This window comes from Furipterus horrens, unplaced genomic scaffold, assembly GCF_987537825.1.
Source record: "Furipterus horrens unplaced genomic scaffold, mFurHor1.1.pri manual_scaffold_1, whole genome shotgun sequence".
NCBI lineage: Eukaryota > Metazoa > Chordata > Mammalia > Chiroptera > Furipteridae > Furipterus > Furipterus horrens.
In genome coordinates this window covers 1665420-1680340 of record NW_028327171.1, presented here as the reverse complement: position 1 = coordinate 1680340, position 14921 = coordinate 1665420, and the positions used below count along the sequence as shown (strand labels likewise).

Below are 14921 nucleotides of genomic sequence, written 5' to 3'. Positions count from 1 at the left end.
AGACCTTGCAAGAGGAGGCTCTATTTGGAGACTATACAGTACACAGAGAGGGATGGATGGTCAGATGTATCCTATATGTATATATGTATGTTGTGTGTTTACATTTAAGTAAAATATATACATACATATACATACAGCAAGTATGTTTTACTTTAATGCAGGAAGCCAGGCCCATGTTGAAGACAGACTGATCTTTGCCTAAGATCACGGCGCCTGTGCAGAGGGCATGAAGGGAAGGGAAGACGCCGTGACTTCTCACCACGCGCAGGGCTGGAAACGCCCGCTCGGGCCGACCAGAGCAGCGGGCGTGACAGCAGGAGCAGACCCTGCCGCGGGACAGCATTCTTGTGGCACCCACTTTACCATTAAATCTGAGACAGCCCTGACAGGCCTGCGATTTTCTTCGGTGCCAACAGCCACACAATAGGCCTTTTTTTTTTTTTTTTTTTTTTTTTTTTGACAAAGCTCTTAAAATGCTTCCATTCAGATGCACTGAGTCACGAGACAGCAAACAGCGCGCACCCACTCCACTGGGCTGCTCACCCTTTGGGGAACAATTCTACATCTTCTCCGTTTGGCAGAGCAAAGAAATGTTTTCATTAGGGTTGCAACCTGTTTGAAAGAGGGGCGACGGCGGGCAGCGGGCTCTAGCAGCAGGTGGCTGTCCTCGGGCCAGGTGGCCTCTGCGCAGGGGTGGCAGCTGTCCTTCCACAGGGCTCTGTGGGGGTCCCCTTCCTACGGCGCCGGGGCCTCTGACCACAGAAGCTGCAGGCGCGCCCTGGCAAGCTTGTGACGTTCAGCACAGGGGTAAGCAGTGCACACGGATGCACACAGGCGGCCTCCGTGAGGCCTCTCTGAGCTCTGCACAGAGTCCTGTGAGGCACAGAGGTGAGCGCGGCCTCCCACCAAATGCCAGTGTGTGCAGGTGCGTGTGTGTGCGGTCGTGTGTGTAGTGTGTGTAGGTGAGTATGCATGTGTGTAGGTGCAGGTACACGCACATGTGTGCATGTGTAACAGTGCATGCGTGGCTGTGTAAGTGCATGCAGGTATTGCACCTGCGTGCATGTGTAGGTGGTGTATGTGTGGGGCGTGGGTGTGCGCGCGCAGGGATGTGCACATGTGTGTGTGTAGGGGTGTGTGTGGTTGTGTGTGTAGGTGCAGGTACCCGCACATGTGTGCATGTGTAACAGAGTGCATGTGTGGCTGTGTGTGTAAGTGCATGCAGGTATTGCACACGTGTGCATGTGCAACTGTGTGTGTGCGCGTGTCTGCGTGTGTGTGGTTGCATGTGTGTAGGTGTGTGCAGCTGTGTGCACATGTAGGTGTGCGCATGTGGGTGTATGCACGCGTTGTGTGTGTGCAGAGGTGTGTGGCATGGCAGAAGGGGTGCAGGAGGGACGAGAGCAGGGACAGAGGAAGAGGACGTGGAGAGAGGCCACGGCAGCGCTAACCTGCCTTCCCCCCTTTTACAATGCGTATCGCCCCCCCCCCCCCGAGGCTGTGAAGTAACTGAGAGGCGTCGCGAAGGCGCCTCGTGCTGCAAGTAGCGACCGACTTCAAGTCTGGACGCTTCTCCAGAGGGACGTTCTGGTCTGTCATGACTGACGGCCAATATCTGAGCTTGAAATGAGGAGGGCGAAGGCACGCTCTGTGGGGCTGGGGGGCTGGGTGAGAACCGTGGGGGCCGCGGCAGCATTCCCACGCGTGTAGGCATGCGCAGGCATGCATGTCCGTGCATCAGGGTGGCTGCACAAGGCAAGCCAGCCTGAGGATGAGCCCGTGGGGACATCTCCAGGTTTGCCAAACTCAACTCTGGCTTTTAAAAACGTTCCCGCCCTCTTCAGGTTCCAAACGTGTAGGAAACAGAACACGGCAAGCCGGCTGGCCAGGCCGCGCTCCCGAACCCCACGGGGACTGACCTGTGCATCCCGGGGTCCTGAGCAGCGTCCCTGGGCTCCACCCACTGTGGGCAGCAGCACCCCTGGCTGTGACAAACAAAACTGCCTCCAGCTATTGCCAAGTACCCTAGGGGGACAACATCTCCCCGGACTGAGAGTCCGTGACTCGGACTGAACACGGTCCCTCTTCATCAGGCAAAGATAGCCACGTGCTGCCAGGACCGTATGGCATTTCTGGTGAAGGCTGGCACCTTCCCCTGTCTGGAACAGCCAGAGAGAAGCACCGGAGCCTGAGACAAAGGCAGGTGGGTTTATGCCTTTAGGGAGCCCTGAAACTATATATTTTTTAATTATCCTGGAAAAAAATCCTGGGGCACGTAGCTCAAAGGGAAAAAAAGGTAAATTAGAAGAGTGAGAACTTCACACTTGAACTTGGGGTTTAAAGAGGTAAAACAGACCACCAGATCTGCCCTGTGGCGCTGTGCACAGAGCGCTGTGACCCACCCCAGGCAGCGCAGCTGGCAGCCTTGGGCCTCGGACCCTCCTCGCGCCGGGCGCGCTGGCCCCATCACACCTGCCCACACAGCATCCGGCCTTGTGAGCTCTGGAAGGTGTGTTTGGTCCCTCAGGCCTCAGAGCAGAGAGGAAGGTGTTTAAAAATGACTATCCCTTAATGCCACTGTCAAATTGGCAAAAGGAGGTGTGTCAGCCTGACCCTGGGTCCAGTGCGCATATTTCTAAAGAAAAGGGGCGACAGAACTGTGTGCCTTCCTCCAGCACAGCCTGTGCAGCCAGCCTCCAGACACAACCCTGCTCTCTCGTGGCCGCCTGTCGCCCGTCCAACAGCGGACCAGGGAAGGGCCGGTGGCCGTGTCTCTCTCGTTCCGGAAGGTACAGTGCGACGATTTATGATCCCTGAGCCTGAGAACTTTGGGAGCTGCTGAACATGAAAAGGGTGGACAGTCTCCTAAGTCAAGAGAAAGAAAGCCGGGCAGGGGACACCGTAGGGACACCGGGGAGCTCTCCTCAGCCTCCCGAGGCTGCCCTGCCGGCTGTCAGGAGCAGGGAGCGCGCAGGCCCTCACAGACAAAAAGGGCTATTTTATCCCGACTCTGCCCCTACATGGCGGGGGGTGGGGGGAGGGACTCATTTGTAATCATCAAAGGAATGCTGACAGACTTGAAACGGGATTACATTCTATTATACTCATCCGAATTAAAGATTTGTTTTGGAGATCACTCTTAGGTTTCTTCCTCCCTGCCCCTCCAACCCCAAATGAGGCGATCTGTATTCACGGGACATCCGAGGCAGACGCGGGCTCAGACAGTTTGCAAACATACATTTCAGACTCAGTGGCCTGAGTGTGGAATTTTAATGGCGCCTGGTTCTCTACGGGTGGAAAACTTCACTCTCAGGTTGAAATCAACCTGACGCGTCATTTCCTTCCCTAACTTGTTGGGCAGGATAAACTCAATGTCAGCACCCTGAGAGCAGGTGATACAGGGGCCCAGAAATGCAGGGATGGGAATGTAAAACCGTGTGACGGGCAGGGTGGCCTGCTAGGTCTGTGGACACACTCCCACACGCTTGATTCCAAACTCTGTGGTTTGGAACCATTTGGAGACTGTTACCTGCCAAGCCTGTTAGTCATCGCTCAGACTCCTGTTATCTGCGTGGCCGTGAACGCCCTGAGAAGGAAGTTTTCCCAGAACAGGGCTGACTCTCTGAGTAGCCTGGGATCATATGCAGCATAGCCACTTGTACCAAAAAGACTTAACACTTCCTGTTCTTCCACACAGAGCCCCTACTGTGCAGTCACCCCGGAACGGGTACCCGCGTGGCGAGGAGTCTCGGGTTCCTCCAGCTAGCAGTCACCACTCAGTGGAAGAACCGAAGGGCAAGATGTCTTAGAGACATCGTTCTCAAGACAAAGAGATGGCGCAATCCCAGGACGACAGCAGGGACGTAGGTGAAGTGCATTGGAAGTTGTCCCGTGTCTTTGCTCACCATTCCTTGTCTTTGTATCTCAGTCTTTCCTTCTAGACTCAGTTTTCTTCTTCACGAAGTACATCCTTTAGTAGTTCTTTTGGTGAGGATTTAGGAATGGCGAACACGTCTATACTCTCTCAAAGATAGTTTAGCTGGGTATATAATTCTGCATTGAGACCTGCCCTTTTTTCAGAACCTGGAAAATACTTCATTGGCTTCTGGCTCTCACTGTTGTTGCAAAGACTTTATAAATAACATTTTTCCCTCTTTGATTATTTTAAGACTATCGCATTGTTTTTCATATTTTACAGTTTCAGTATAATAGGTATAAGTTTATTTTTATCTCACTTGCTTGGGATGCTTGAATCTAAATCTTTCATTCATTCTTGGGAATTGACTCCAGGATATTATCACCATGAGTGGTGCCGCTCCCTACTTTCCCTAACCTGTCTTTCCCGAACACTGATCTGTGCGGGGCCTTCATTCCATTCTTCATGCCTCGTGAACCTTTCACCTGTATTTTCCCCCATGTCTTTACTCTTCTGCTGCATTCTGGATGATTTCTACAGCTTTATGTTTCCATTCACCGTTTCTCTCTTCAGATAAGTAATCAACCCATGGAGCTTTTAATTTCCATGAATATACTTTTCATTAATACAGCAGTACATTGGTACAGTTAGTAGATACATTTGGTTCTCTTTCAAATATGCCCACTCTTTCTTTACAGCCTTTCACTCCTTCTCCATGTTTGAGATTCCCTCTTTTACTTATTTACCTTTTTTTGTTTTAAATCTGCCCCATTATTTAACAACTCGGTTGTTTTTCCTGCTGACTATTGCTCATATAAGGTAGTTTTAGATTGTATGTCCATGTCAGCAGGATTTCATCTCTAAGACTCTTGTGGCGTTTGTGTGGGTGATGTTTCTATGGAGAGAGTATTTGTGTGTTTGGTTTTGCCAAGTACCCTGGGGCACCACCAACCTGGGATAAGTTGGTTAGTTTCTCAGCTTGGATTTCCTGGTAAAGGTAACATGAATTCAAAAGCCAGGCCACTAAAAAGGCAGACAGGCCTGCGGTTACACATTCTCAAGGGAGATTGTTTTTTTTCCTACGACCCTGAGCCCAGGTTGAAACAACTTTCCCCATCATCTTTCTTTGTAAGAAGGCTGATTGGTTTCTCCTCCACCTTGTGATGGAGGTTGGGCCCTGCCCAGGTCCTGGCTTTCGATGGGAATCCTCACTCCATTGCCTCCCTCCATGCTGGCCCAGCACCTTGCCTCTCGCCTCGTGCACCTGTTACATCCTGGCTGTGAAGACCACCCAGAGGCCCTGCGTAGCTGCAGGGCCGGTGCCGGCTGACTTCTCCAGTTCTCTGACCCCTCTTCCTTTTGCTTCCTTGGGCTGTCATTATATTTAGTTACTCATTCATGCGTTTAAAGGATGTTTGTTCTGTTTTATTCAGCAGCTGTGGGTGTTCTGTTGGAGAAATAATTTCAGGACACCAGTTTCACCAGAGTTCCAGAACAGATTACAACTCCGATTCTATAATCAGTCCCTCGGGGCCACCCAGTGCTGTCTTTAGGTGGGATGTGGAATGGACAATACCTGTAAGTCCTGGGGTGGGGGTCTAGTACATTAAGAGCTAAACATGACAGAATTGGCATTTCTTTAAATTACTTGTTGTTTATTCATTTTTGTGTTAGAGAATCTGCCTGGGTTCAAATCCCTAGACGCTACTCCATCTCTCTTCACCTCCATTTCCCCCACTTATTATAATAGCATTGCCTTCGTGGGCTCATGAGGCTTAAGTGGGTCAATAAAGACCAAGTTCTTAGACCAGCGTCTGGGGCAGAATGTTTCATGTGCTCGATTCAGTGATCGTACTTTTAACTCACCCACTTCTCTCACTTGTGCTAAGGGGAGCCATGTAAGGAAGCTACCGCCTCTGCCGGGCCGGAGTGTTAACTGAGGTGGCGCAGACACGGGGGCTAGCTGGGGGGGCAGCAGAATCAGGGAGCCCCCCGCCGGGGGAAGGAGAAGCACAGAGAGGGCAGACTAGTCCCACGCTCAGCCACCCTTCCCACTGAGGTTCTCCTTCAAGGACTAAAATCTCGGTGCAGCTAGGATTTCATTATTACGGATAGCAATTTCCGTCCAGAAAGCCACAAACACATCCGCACCGTTAAATCAGTGACCTGGTCTCCCACGGTTTCAGAGAGCCCTTGCCCCGACCTGCCAGGTCCATGACTTAGCTTGAATGATAGGAGTAGAGATTTTTGAAACCAGATGGGTACTGGGTTCAAGTCCAGCCTCTGAGGGTCACTAGCAGCTGCAGAAGTGGGGTCAGGGCGAGTCAGGGGAGGGTGGCTGACAGAGGAATAGTCCCGTCACTGTGCGTGACCCCAAAGTGGCACCTTTTCAAGAACTAAAGGTGCCAACAGGGCAACTGAGAAGGCCAGTGGCCTCCGAATCTCTAAAACCGTGAACCCGCCAGCGAAGCTGTTTTGAGAGCACATCTCTAACATCCGCACACTTACTCACACATCATGTGCTGTTCTACTGCCAGGTGATATGCTGATCATAAGGAAAACGACTCATTTTTTAAGACGGAAAAGAAGCGAAGAACAGAAGTTCTAACATGTCCCCCTTGTACCCACGGGGAGGAAGAAGGAACCGGAAAAGATCAAGGTCAGTCTACTCCAAGTGAGGCTGAAATGGTGCTGGTCACCCCATGAACTTTCTAAAACTCTTGGCAGATGGCGCCCACACTCAGCACCCATGCAGGCTGGGCACCCTGGCTGGACGTCTCGGGGGGTCAGGTCCCTGCTCCGCAGCAGGGGTTCAGCCTAGCACGTGACTCACACTCGCCTCCAGGGGCTCCTGGGGGGACATCAGACCACACTGGGCACGATCGATGTTCACCGCCTTCCTCCCCAAACCTGTGGCCAGCCTGCCCTTCCCAGGGATGTGCCCGGGAGACGGGGCCCCGCGCCGGCCCGAGTCCTCTCTGCCACAGGGCACTGCCCCAGCAGGGCGCCCTTCCGTGGAGACCGCCTGGCAGGTTCGGATGTGTGGCCTTCGCCCCTCTTCTTCTGTGGCAGCTGGACAGCACCTCCCAGCATTCCATTTGTGCATCTTGGCTTCAAGCCAGCTTTTAATGCCATAAAAGTTTTGAAAGTGAGGACAGTCCCCGAGTAAAAGGATGAGGTGGCACGGACACAATAAAACATGGAGCTCATGCGTGAACCGACGTGTACCAGTGCACAGGTATGCGTGGGCCCGGCGTGCATGCACATGTGTTGGGAGGCAGTGACAGAAGGGCAGCTGGGACGAGGGTCCTGGTCTCCCTGACAGTGAGCATGGGGGGGGGGGGAGGGCCACAGGCCACACCTGTGTGCCTCTGGATGAGCTGATGCACCTGAGAGCAGGCTCTCCACGCTGGCTGGGCCCCAGCATTGCCTGGGGGCTTTTAGGAAGAGACTAGCCCTGGCTGATGTGGCTCAGTGGACTGAGCACTGGCCCGGGAACTGAGAGGTCCCTGGTGCAATTGCCGGTTCGATTCCCAGTCAGGACACATGTCTGGGTTGCGGGCCAGGTCCCCACTTGGGGGCGAGTGAGAGGCAACCAATCAATGTATCTCTTGCACATGGATGTTTCTCTCCTTCTCCCTCCCTTCCCCCTCTCTCCAAAAATAAATAAATAAAATCTTAAAAAAAAGAAAACCCCCCAAAATAAAAAGAGAGACCAGTGCCCGGCTCTCTCCCCAGACCAATGAAGCCAGAGGTCAGAAGCCCTGGGTGCTGCTGGGGCAACCACACAGGGGTTTGCGATCTGCGACGGTAGCGAGCAGCCAGGGTGGGGGCCTCCTGGTTATCTGAGCAGGACAGGAAGGTACCCCATCTCTTCAAGGGACAATTCTGTTCCCTCCACCGGGACCTGGTCCCCACCCCTCAACCCAGGAGTGATTGAAATGCTATTTTTCTACATCCTGAAATTCCTGACCAATGCCATACGCAGGCAGGGTCGGGTTTATTTGCTGGACTGCGTAGTTCTGCCAGCAAGCACCACTCCTTGCCGGGGCTCCTGCCGGCTGGGACGAGGGCACCAGCCGAGAGACCCTGCCCCCTACTGTCGCCTCGGTTTGAGGTCTGGGGACACTCAGTGCAGGGGAGGGTCTAACAACCACCTCTCCTTGGTTCTCGCCTCCTCTCCTCTTCTGCCCACAGCCACGGCCTGTGCCCCAGGGTGAGGCCACGTGGTAAACACACAGTCATGACTCCCACGGAGGAATCCAAGTGGGAACTAGAATCATTCCCCCCCCCCTTTCCTTCCCCACCCCCACCCGCTCCGTGAGCCCATCCATCACCCGGACTTCTGTGGGAAGAAAGAAATAGAACAGGAGAGAGAACAGGAGGCAGGGAGAGAAGCCCTGCCTGCCCGCAGCAGAGAGACGGCAGAGACTAAAGTCACCAGAAAAAGAACAAGAACGGGGGTTGGTGAACTCAGGGCGCAGACACGCTGAAGCCTTGCTCCTAAGGCCACGCAGAAGGTGGAGAGAGGGTCCTGGCTTCTTGTGGCTGCAACCAGATGGAACCCCTTCCTCCTCTCAGCCCTCCCCCTGCCTTGTTCTCTGAGCAAAGATGATGCTAATATTGTAGTTCTTCTTCTTTTAAAAATCAGCGATCAATTTGGACCTCTCAAGCCAAGTCCCCGACTTGGGAATGCAGGCCAGGGAACAGAGCTCCGCGCCAAGGAGGAAGATGGACGGACGCCCAGTGCCTGAGTATGGAATTGGGATCAGAGGCGCTGATTTTGCGTGAGCTGCGCCGGCCTTCCTGGGATGTGTTTTTAATGCAGTGATGATAGTCAGCTTTCCAGGGGCTGCTGGCAGCATCTCAGTATCTTCAGGGACAAGGGAGCCAGGCGTGTCGGGAGGCTGCCTCCCAGCAAGCTTAGAGGGGATTAGCACAAGTCATGAGCACACAGGGGCGGGGGGAGCACACAGGAATGGGGGGCCACCGAGCAGCCTCTGGATTATTAGAGGAGATCTGATGCTGGAGTCCCCAGGGGGGGAAAAACCAATGCCCCAGGGAAACGGCATCACTGACAGCCCCAGGAAAAGGCTCCCAGGGAGCTGCAGGATGAGGAAGGCTTCAGTAATGTTAGCAACGCCCCCAGACTCTGCCCCAGGCGGGCGCCTCCCGACAAGCCCAGCGGTTCACAGACAGCCCCCGGGACCCCTGGCTTTCTGGCGCTGTCTCTTGTGGGGATACGCCAGCCTTCCTCCACCTTGTCTCCGCAGGGTGAAAGGGGGTCCCAAGCTCCCTCCCGCCTCCCTCGATATCAGGGTTTGATGTTCCCCTTGTTTAGAAAAACAAGTGTCTGCACTGTCAGATGCTGCTCCCCTGCGTGGAGTTACAGCGGCGAGTCTCCCTGGGGAAGAGGCCACACTCCCCTGCCCAAGTTCACAGGAAGGAGCAGGACTGCCTGTCCCCAGGAGAGAAGGCAGCGGGCTCTGAGGCCCCTGGAGGCGGGGGTGGGGGGGTGGGGGGTGGATGTGGACGGTGCCATGTGATCCAGACCTGCTGCTTTGACTAAAACAGTCGACTGAATACGCAGACTGACATCTTTGGAACTTGGGGATTTTGCTCGAGGCTGTATTTCACATGGTTAGGAGGCCCCTCAAGGTTCATTAGGTTTCAAGTCAAATTAACTGGCGTTGGAAGACTGCACGTTCCCCATAAGCCGCCCCCAACAGGGGACTTAGACTTCAACCCTAGTGCGTCTATTCTTTGGGAGGAGGAGGAGGATGTTAGTTTTCTTTCCTTCTCCCCCTAAGGCCCCCCGACACTTTCTCCCTCGTCTCCAGACCTCTGGAGAGCGAGGCTGACAGATGCACCTGGTAATGTCACCACCTGCCGGGCTCAGGGAGCTTTAAACCCTGGACTCGAGAGTCCCCCCGAAAGCAGAAGGAAACCCCTTCTCCTGCGCGTGTCATTGAGAAGGATGTTTCCCTCGGGGGGGTGGCCTCCGTGTTTGACGGCCCAGGCTCACCTCTGAGGGGGTGTCACCTGCGGACGACGCCAAGCCTGGGTGCCCCCCTCAGACGGGCTGCAAGGGTCTATGATCTGCGCAAGCAGCCAGGCGTCCACACCACAGTGCCCCTAAAGCGATGTTTGTTCAGTTGCAACATGTCACCAAATGCACCTGACAGCTTTCCGTTCTTTCCTTATGACATTCAGTGCTCGGAGGTGGCTGAATTCGGAACTGCTCTCCATAGCTTAAATCAGCAAAGAGAGAACTTTTCTAGCAGCCAAGAAACGTCTATTCCAAAAAAAAAAAAAAAGTCAATAGCCCTGGAAGAGCTTCTCCCTGGCACACTTGCCCCGGCGCTCTGACCCTGCGGCGTTCAAGTTTAAGGGCGACAGTCTGCTTGCCAGAGAGGCATATCTTGGCTTCCTTTGCTAGGCAGAAACACTGCCTTGATATTAAATATTCAAAGAAAAGGAACTCTGACCTAAGAGCTCGCGGCTAACAATGACATTCTCTGTAAGTAAACTAGAAACCCAGCTCCGCTCCTGCCCTGCAAGGACTCTCTGCCGGAGGCTGGTCTGTCTCCTGCCTGAAGGGCTGGGGACTGTCCCCTCACCACGATTCCTTTGCAAAGACCCTGCAGGCAGGGCCCTCCTGGAACAGATGCAGCCTGGGGTTGCAGAAGGTGCTGAAAGGCAGAGCAGGGGTTCAGAGCTGCTTCGGGAGCAGGGAGAGGGCAAAGGCTCACGAGAGGGAGAGCGCCCAGTTGCAGCTGCCAGGATGTGGGTTACTCTAGGCAAGGACAGCGGGACACGGAGGGAGGCAGCTGCCGTAGTGACCCAGAAAAACTACTCTCGCTTCTTGGCGCCACACCTCCAGCCCCAGAGCCGCGGAGGGCGGCTGCAGGAGCCCTGGTGCCAGCCCCCCAGAGAAAGCCTGCAGGTTCACTGGAAGGAGGAAGCCGTTGTTTGAGTAGACTGGATAGACGGGCACTGGAGCGGGAGGTGCCGGGACCTTTGGGAGATGGTCGTGCCCCCAGCACCCCACTCCAGGCTCCTCTCTGTTCCGCAAGCTCCTGCTCACCTCTCCACCCGCCTTTCCGACCCTCGGGCTTCCCTCGTTCTGGCGGCGCTGACTTCAGGCCAGTCATCCGCTGGGCTCCTCTCCTTGCCCCGGGCCTGGAGCCTGGCTGGGACGCAGGGGGACTAAGCCGGTGGCAAACCAAGCGCACCCTGCGGACAACAGCACGTGTGTCCCGCAGCGCTGGACGACCGGGGGCTCGGCTTAAGGAGCTTCCAGCCCACACGTGTCCTTCCGAGTGGAGTCGTGACGCTGCGAAACTGAAGTCAACAGCAGGGCGACAAACTCCGAATACCTCGCCCGCCCTCCCACCTAGGGGTGGGGGGCTCCCCTGCCACCATCCCACACGCAGCCACCTACATGCTGAGGGCTCACAACAGGCAAGAAAACCGGCTACGATCGCACCCCAACTTGATCCAACCCTGCTGCGCCCCCTCGGGCGACTGCCCCTAGCCGAGGGCTCACCTGGGCGCGCCACGGCGCCGGGGGCTCACGGCGAGGAAGGACGCTTCTTACCGGAGAAGTCCGTGAGCGCCGCGATCTCCTTGGAGCAGACCAGGACAGTGCAGTAGAAGAGGCGCAGGAGCTGCGCCGGCGGCTCTACCTGCCGCCGGAGGCCGGGATGCTGCGCCGGCTGGGGAGCCGGCGGCGGGCGCGCGGGTCCCGGCAGGAGCATGGTGCCCGTCGCGGCGGGGCGCGGGTGGGGGCACAGGACGGCAGGGGAGTTGCTGGGCGGAGGACTGCGTCACATGGCGCGGTGAGTTGGTGGCCAGAGGCTCCGCGGCCCCCCGCCACCTCCCCGGCTCTGGGCCGCACCGGCTCCCCAGCAAAGGGGAGGGGGCGGAGAACTGGGGCGGGGCGAGGAGCCCCGGGCAGGATCCGCGTAGTTTCCCCGAGAGGAAATCTTCGCCACCGCCGCCGCGCGGGAGGAAACGAGCGGAGCCGAAGGGAAAGTGTAACCCCGCGCGCCCCGCGGTTGCTGGGGCTGGCCCCTGGCACGCTGCCTGCCGCGGAGGGTGCCCCCAACAGCACGCGAAGGGCCGCGCAACTTGAGCGCCTTTCACGCCGGGTCCCCGCCCCTGAGCCGGCCCGGCACCCCTGGCCCGGCCCGCGCTGGCTCCCTGCCAGTCCCTCGCTGGCCGCCGGAGCAGCGCTGCCGGTGCCCGTGACGCACTTTGGAGCCAGAGCTGCGCGGTGAGCCTGGGCGCCCCGGGGCGGGGCCGAGGCCGGGGCGGTGGCCGTCGGGAGGTGGGGAGCTGGAGGTGCGACACACACGTATCTGCGACCCCTGCAGAATCACCAAGCACGTAGTTACCCCCATTGCACAGAGGAGGAGACTGAGACCCCGATTACTGTCCAAGTTTACGCAGTAGGACGGACACGAGCGGGAGGAGGGGTGAGGATGGGGGTCTCAAAGCGTGTCCAAGGGCTCCTGAGCCGCTTTCTTTGGGCTCCGACTTCCTTTGGGCGCTGGCTGTGCGCAGCGCTTGGAGGATCTGACGCCGGACCGACAGAAACAGCTGCCGAGCGCTAAGAATCGGGCTTTGTTTGAAAATGGGCCACAGCATCTTTCTGAACCTCTTGATTACGCACGAGCGCACACCCAGTCGGTGGGCGAGGAGCGCACGGAGGGGCCCGGGCTGGGGGACGGAGGACAAGTGCGCGGAGGCTCCGCGGCTGCGCCGGCTGCGGGTACCTGGGCCCCAGCGACCCAAACCCCACCGATCGCGCGGGGCGTCCGGGCCCGGCCGGGCGGCGCCGGCGAGAGGGAGGAGGCCCGGCGGCAGGCGCTCGGCACAAAGTGTTCCCGAACGTCGCAGGGAGGCCTGCCAAGTGCTCGGCGGGCCTGGCGCGGAAACGCAGATAATGAGGCCCGAGGGTGGGACCCGGCGCGCTGCCCCGGTCGGCTCGCAGCGGCGCGGCGAAGGCTGCAGAGCGCGGCGGGAGGCCTAGCGAGAGACAACAGAGATGCGCCCGCCCCCCTGTGGGACCCTCGTAGAGGTGGGTGACACGGGGTCCCAGCCGCGCTCAGGCAGAGGCAGACCAGGGAATCGGGGTCTGGGTCCAATAGTGTTTGCTGAGTAGCACCTAGTCTGCGAGGCCCAATGATTTTTTTAAAAATCTACATTAAAATACTCAACCTTCTCAACAACAGAGATGTTATTAGTGTGCACTCTAGGCTGGGAAAACTGAGGCGGTGCCTGTCACTTAGGAGCCGCTCAGTGAGTGACGTTTGCCCCGGACGCAGGCCCCACCTGGATTCTCCGGCCTCCATCCGTTATCCATCCAGTTTAGGTGAGAATCGGGCGCCTGTGGGTCGGATGCCGGGCCAGGGACCCGGATAGAGCGGGGGCAGGGAGGGGGCCATGGTCCCTGGGCCTGGGCTCTGCCTGGCAGGTGGGCAGGTCGGCGCTGGCTCCCAGGTGCCCTGTGGGCTCCATTACCAGCGGAAGTCCTGAGGCCTCTGTGGGGCCTGAGTGAGCTGATACAGGTGATGTGGCGAGGGCGGGCCTGGAAATGGTAAGCGCTCGGTCAGTATCAGCCATGACTGCGGGGGAGGAAGGCAGATGCAGAACAAGTGAGCCGGGGTCGTGAACAACGGGGCCCCACAGGCGCAGAAGGGAAGCCGAGGCAGAAGGAGGGCGGGAGGCGCTAGGGACCCTTTCAGGACAAGATGGATGGGAGGGATGGGAGGAGTGGGCCAGTCCAAAGCTAGGTGTTTGGGAAGGGTGACCATTTTAGGAAAAGGGGCTGGCGGGTGTGAAATCCCAAAGAAGCATGGCTCCCTGGAAGCGTGGAGCCGTGTCTGGAGGGGATGGGACGGAGAGCAAAGGGCAGGCCTACAAGACAGCAGCCACCAGCCAGAGCTCAGGGACCCGGAGGACGAGCGGGCAGTCCCGGCGTTACCTTAGCAGCAAAGAACTGTAAGCAGGCGAGGGACGTGGTCAGGGGCGTGTGGGTAAGATGGCCGTGGCTGCTGGGTGCAACCGCACTGGGGGGCCGAAGGGGGCCCCAAGGCTCTGCACCCCAAAGAACTGAACACTGAATTGTATACCTAACGGGGCAAATTCTATGTTGTGTGTGTTTACCACAACAACTGCAAAACATTAATAATGCAATACGCCAGAAACCATCGGACTGCACCCTTGAAACGGGTGAGTTGTGTGGTATGTGAATTATATCTCCATAAAGCTGTTTTTTAAAAAAATCTAACAATAACAACAACAAAGGGGATCATAATCTGAGTGTAGCCAGGCGGCTTGGCAGGCCCAGAGAGATGGGAAAGTGGCCAAATCGGAGACATGGTTGGAGGTGGGGCGTGGCCAGCCCAGCATGGCCAGAATGTTGGGGGACCCGGGGAGCCCTGGCTTCCCTCTGCTCCGCCCCTCAGCTGCTCATTGTTAAATCAGATTTTAGTCCTAACCTGATTGCTTTAAGAAATTTGAAATTATGCAAGACAGTGAAATAATTCCATTTATCTTCCTCACTGGAGCCCTTTGTGCCCCCAAGGAAATGGACGTCCCACCCATTTCTCTGTCTCCAATTATACAACCAAACACCCACGCTCCGGGAACTATAAAAGCTTGTAAGACAGGAACCTGGGGGAGGTGAGCCACACTTCAAAGGAGGAGACACCCTCGTAAAGTCCACCTGGGGCAGGAAGAGGTCTCCTCTTCCCCTTTCCTGGTGGGACCGGGAAGTCAGGGGCAGTCACAGTCCCAGGGTGGCTCAGCAGCTATGGGAGCTGGAATCAGCATCTGGGGAAGAGGGAGCCAAATAATAACGTGCTCCCGAAAGGTTAACACTCACAACCACCCTTTGAGACGGGCGCTGGCCGAGACCCGCTCCACACCTTCTGCCAAATGAAAATGTGGGGCCCCTGGTTCCAGAATTCCACAGGACTCCCCGATGGCGCCAGCT

The 14921-nt window shown here is 56.7% G+C and overlaps 1 protein-coding gene across 4 annotated transcripts in view; it reads right to left on the bottom strand.

The window, feature by feature from the left end:
• EVA1C (eva-1 homolog C) overlaps nt 1-11695 on the bottom strand; it is a 55544-nt gene extending 43849 nt beyond the window's left edge. For all 4 annotated transcript variants that reach the window (XM_090271418.1, XM_090271415.1, XM_090271416.1 and 1 more), the window contains exon 1: nt 11517-11695. In XM_090271418.1, the coding sequence (XP_090127544.1) occupies nt 11517-11676 (160 nt within the window). In that variant the 5' untranslated portion in view covers nt 11677-11695. The remainder of the gene's footprint in view (nt 1-11516) is intronic.
• Nucleotides 11696-14921: the final 3226 nt, after the last annotated feature.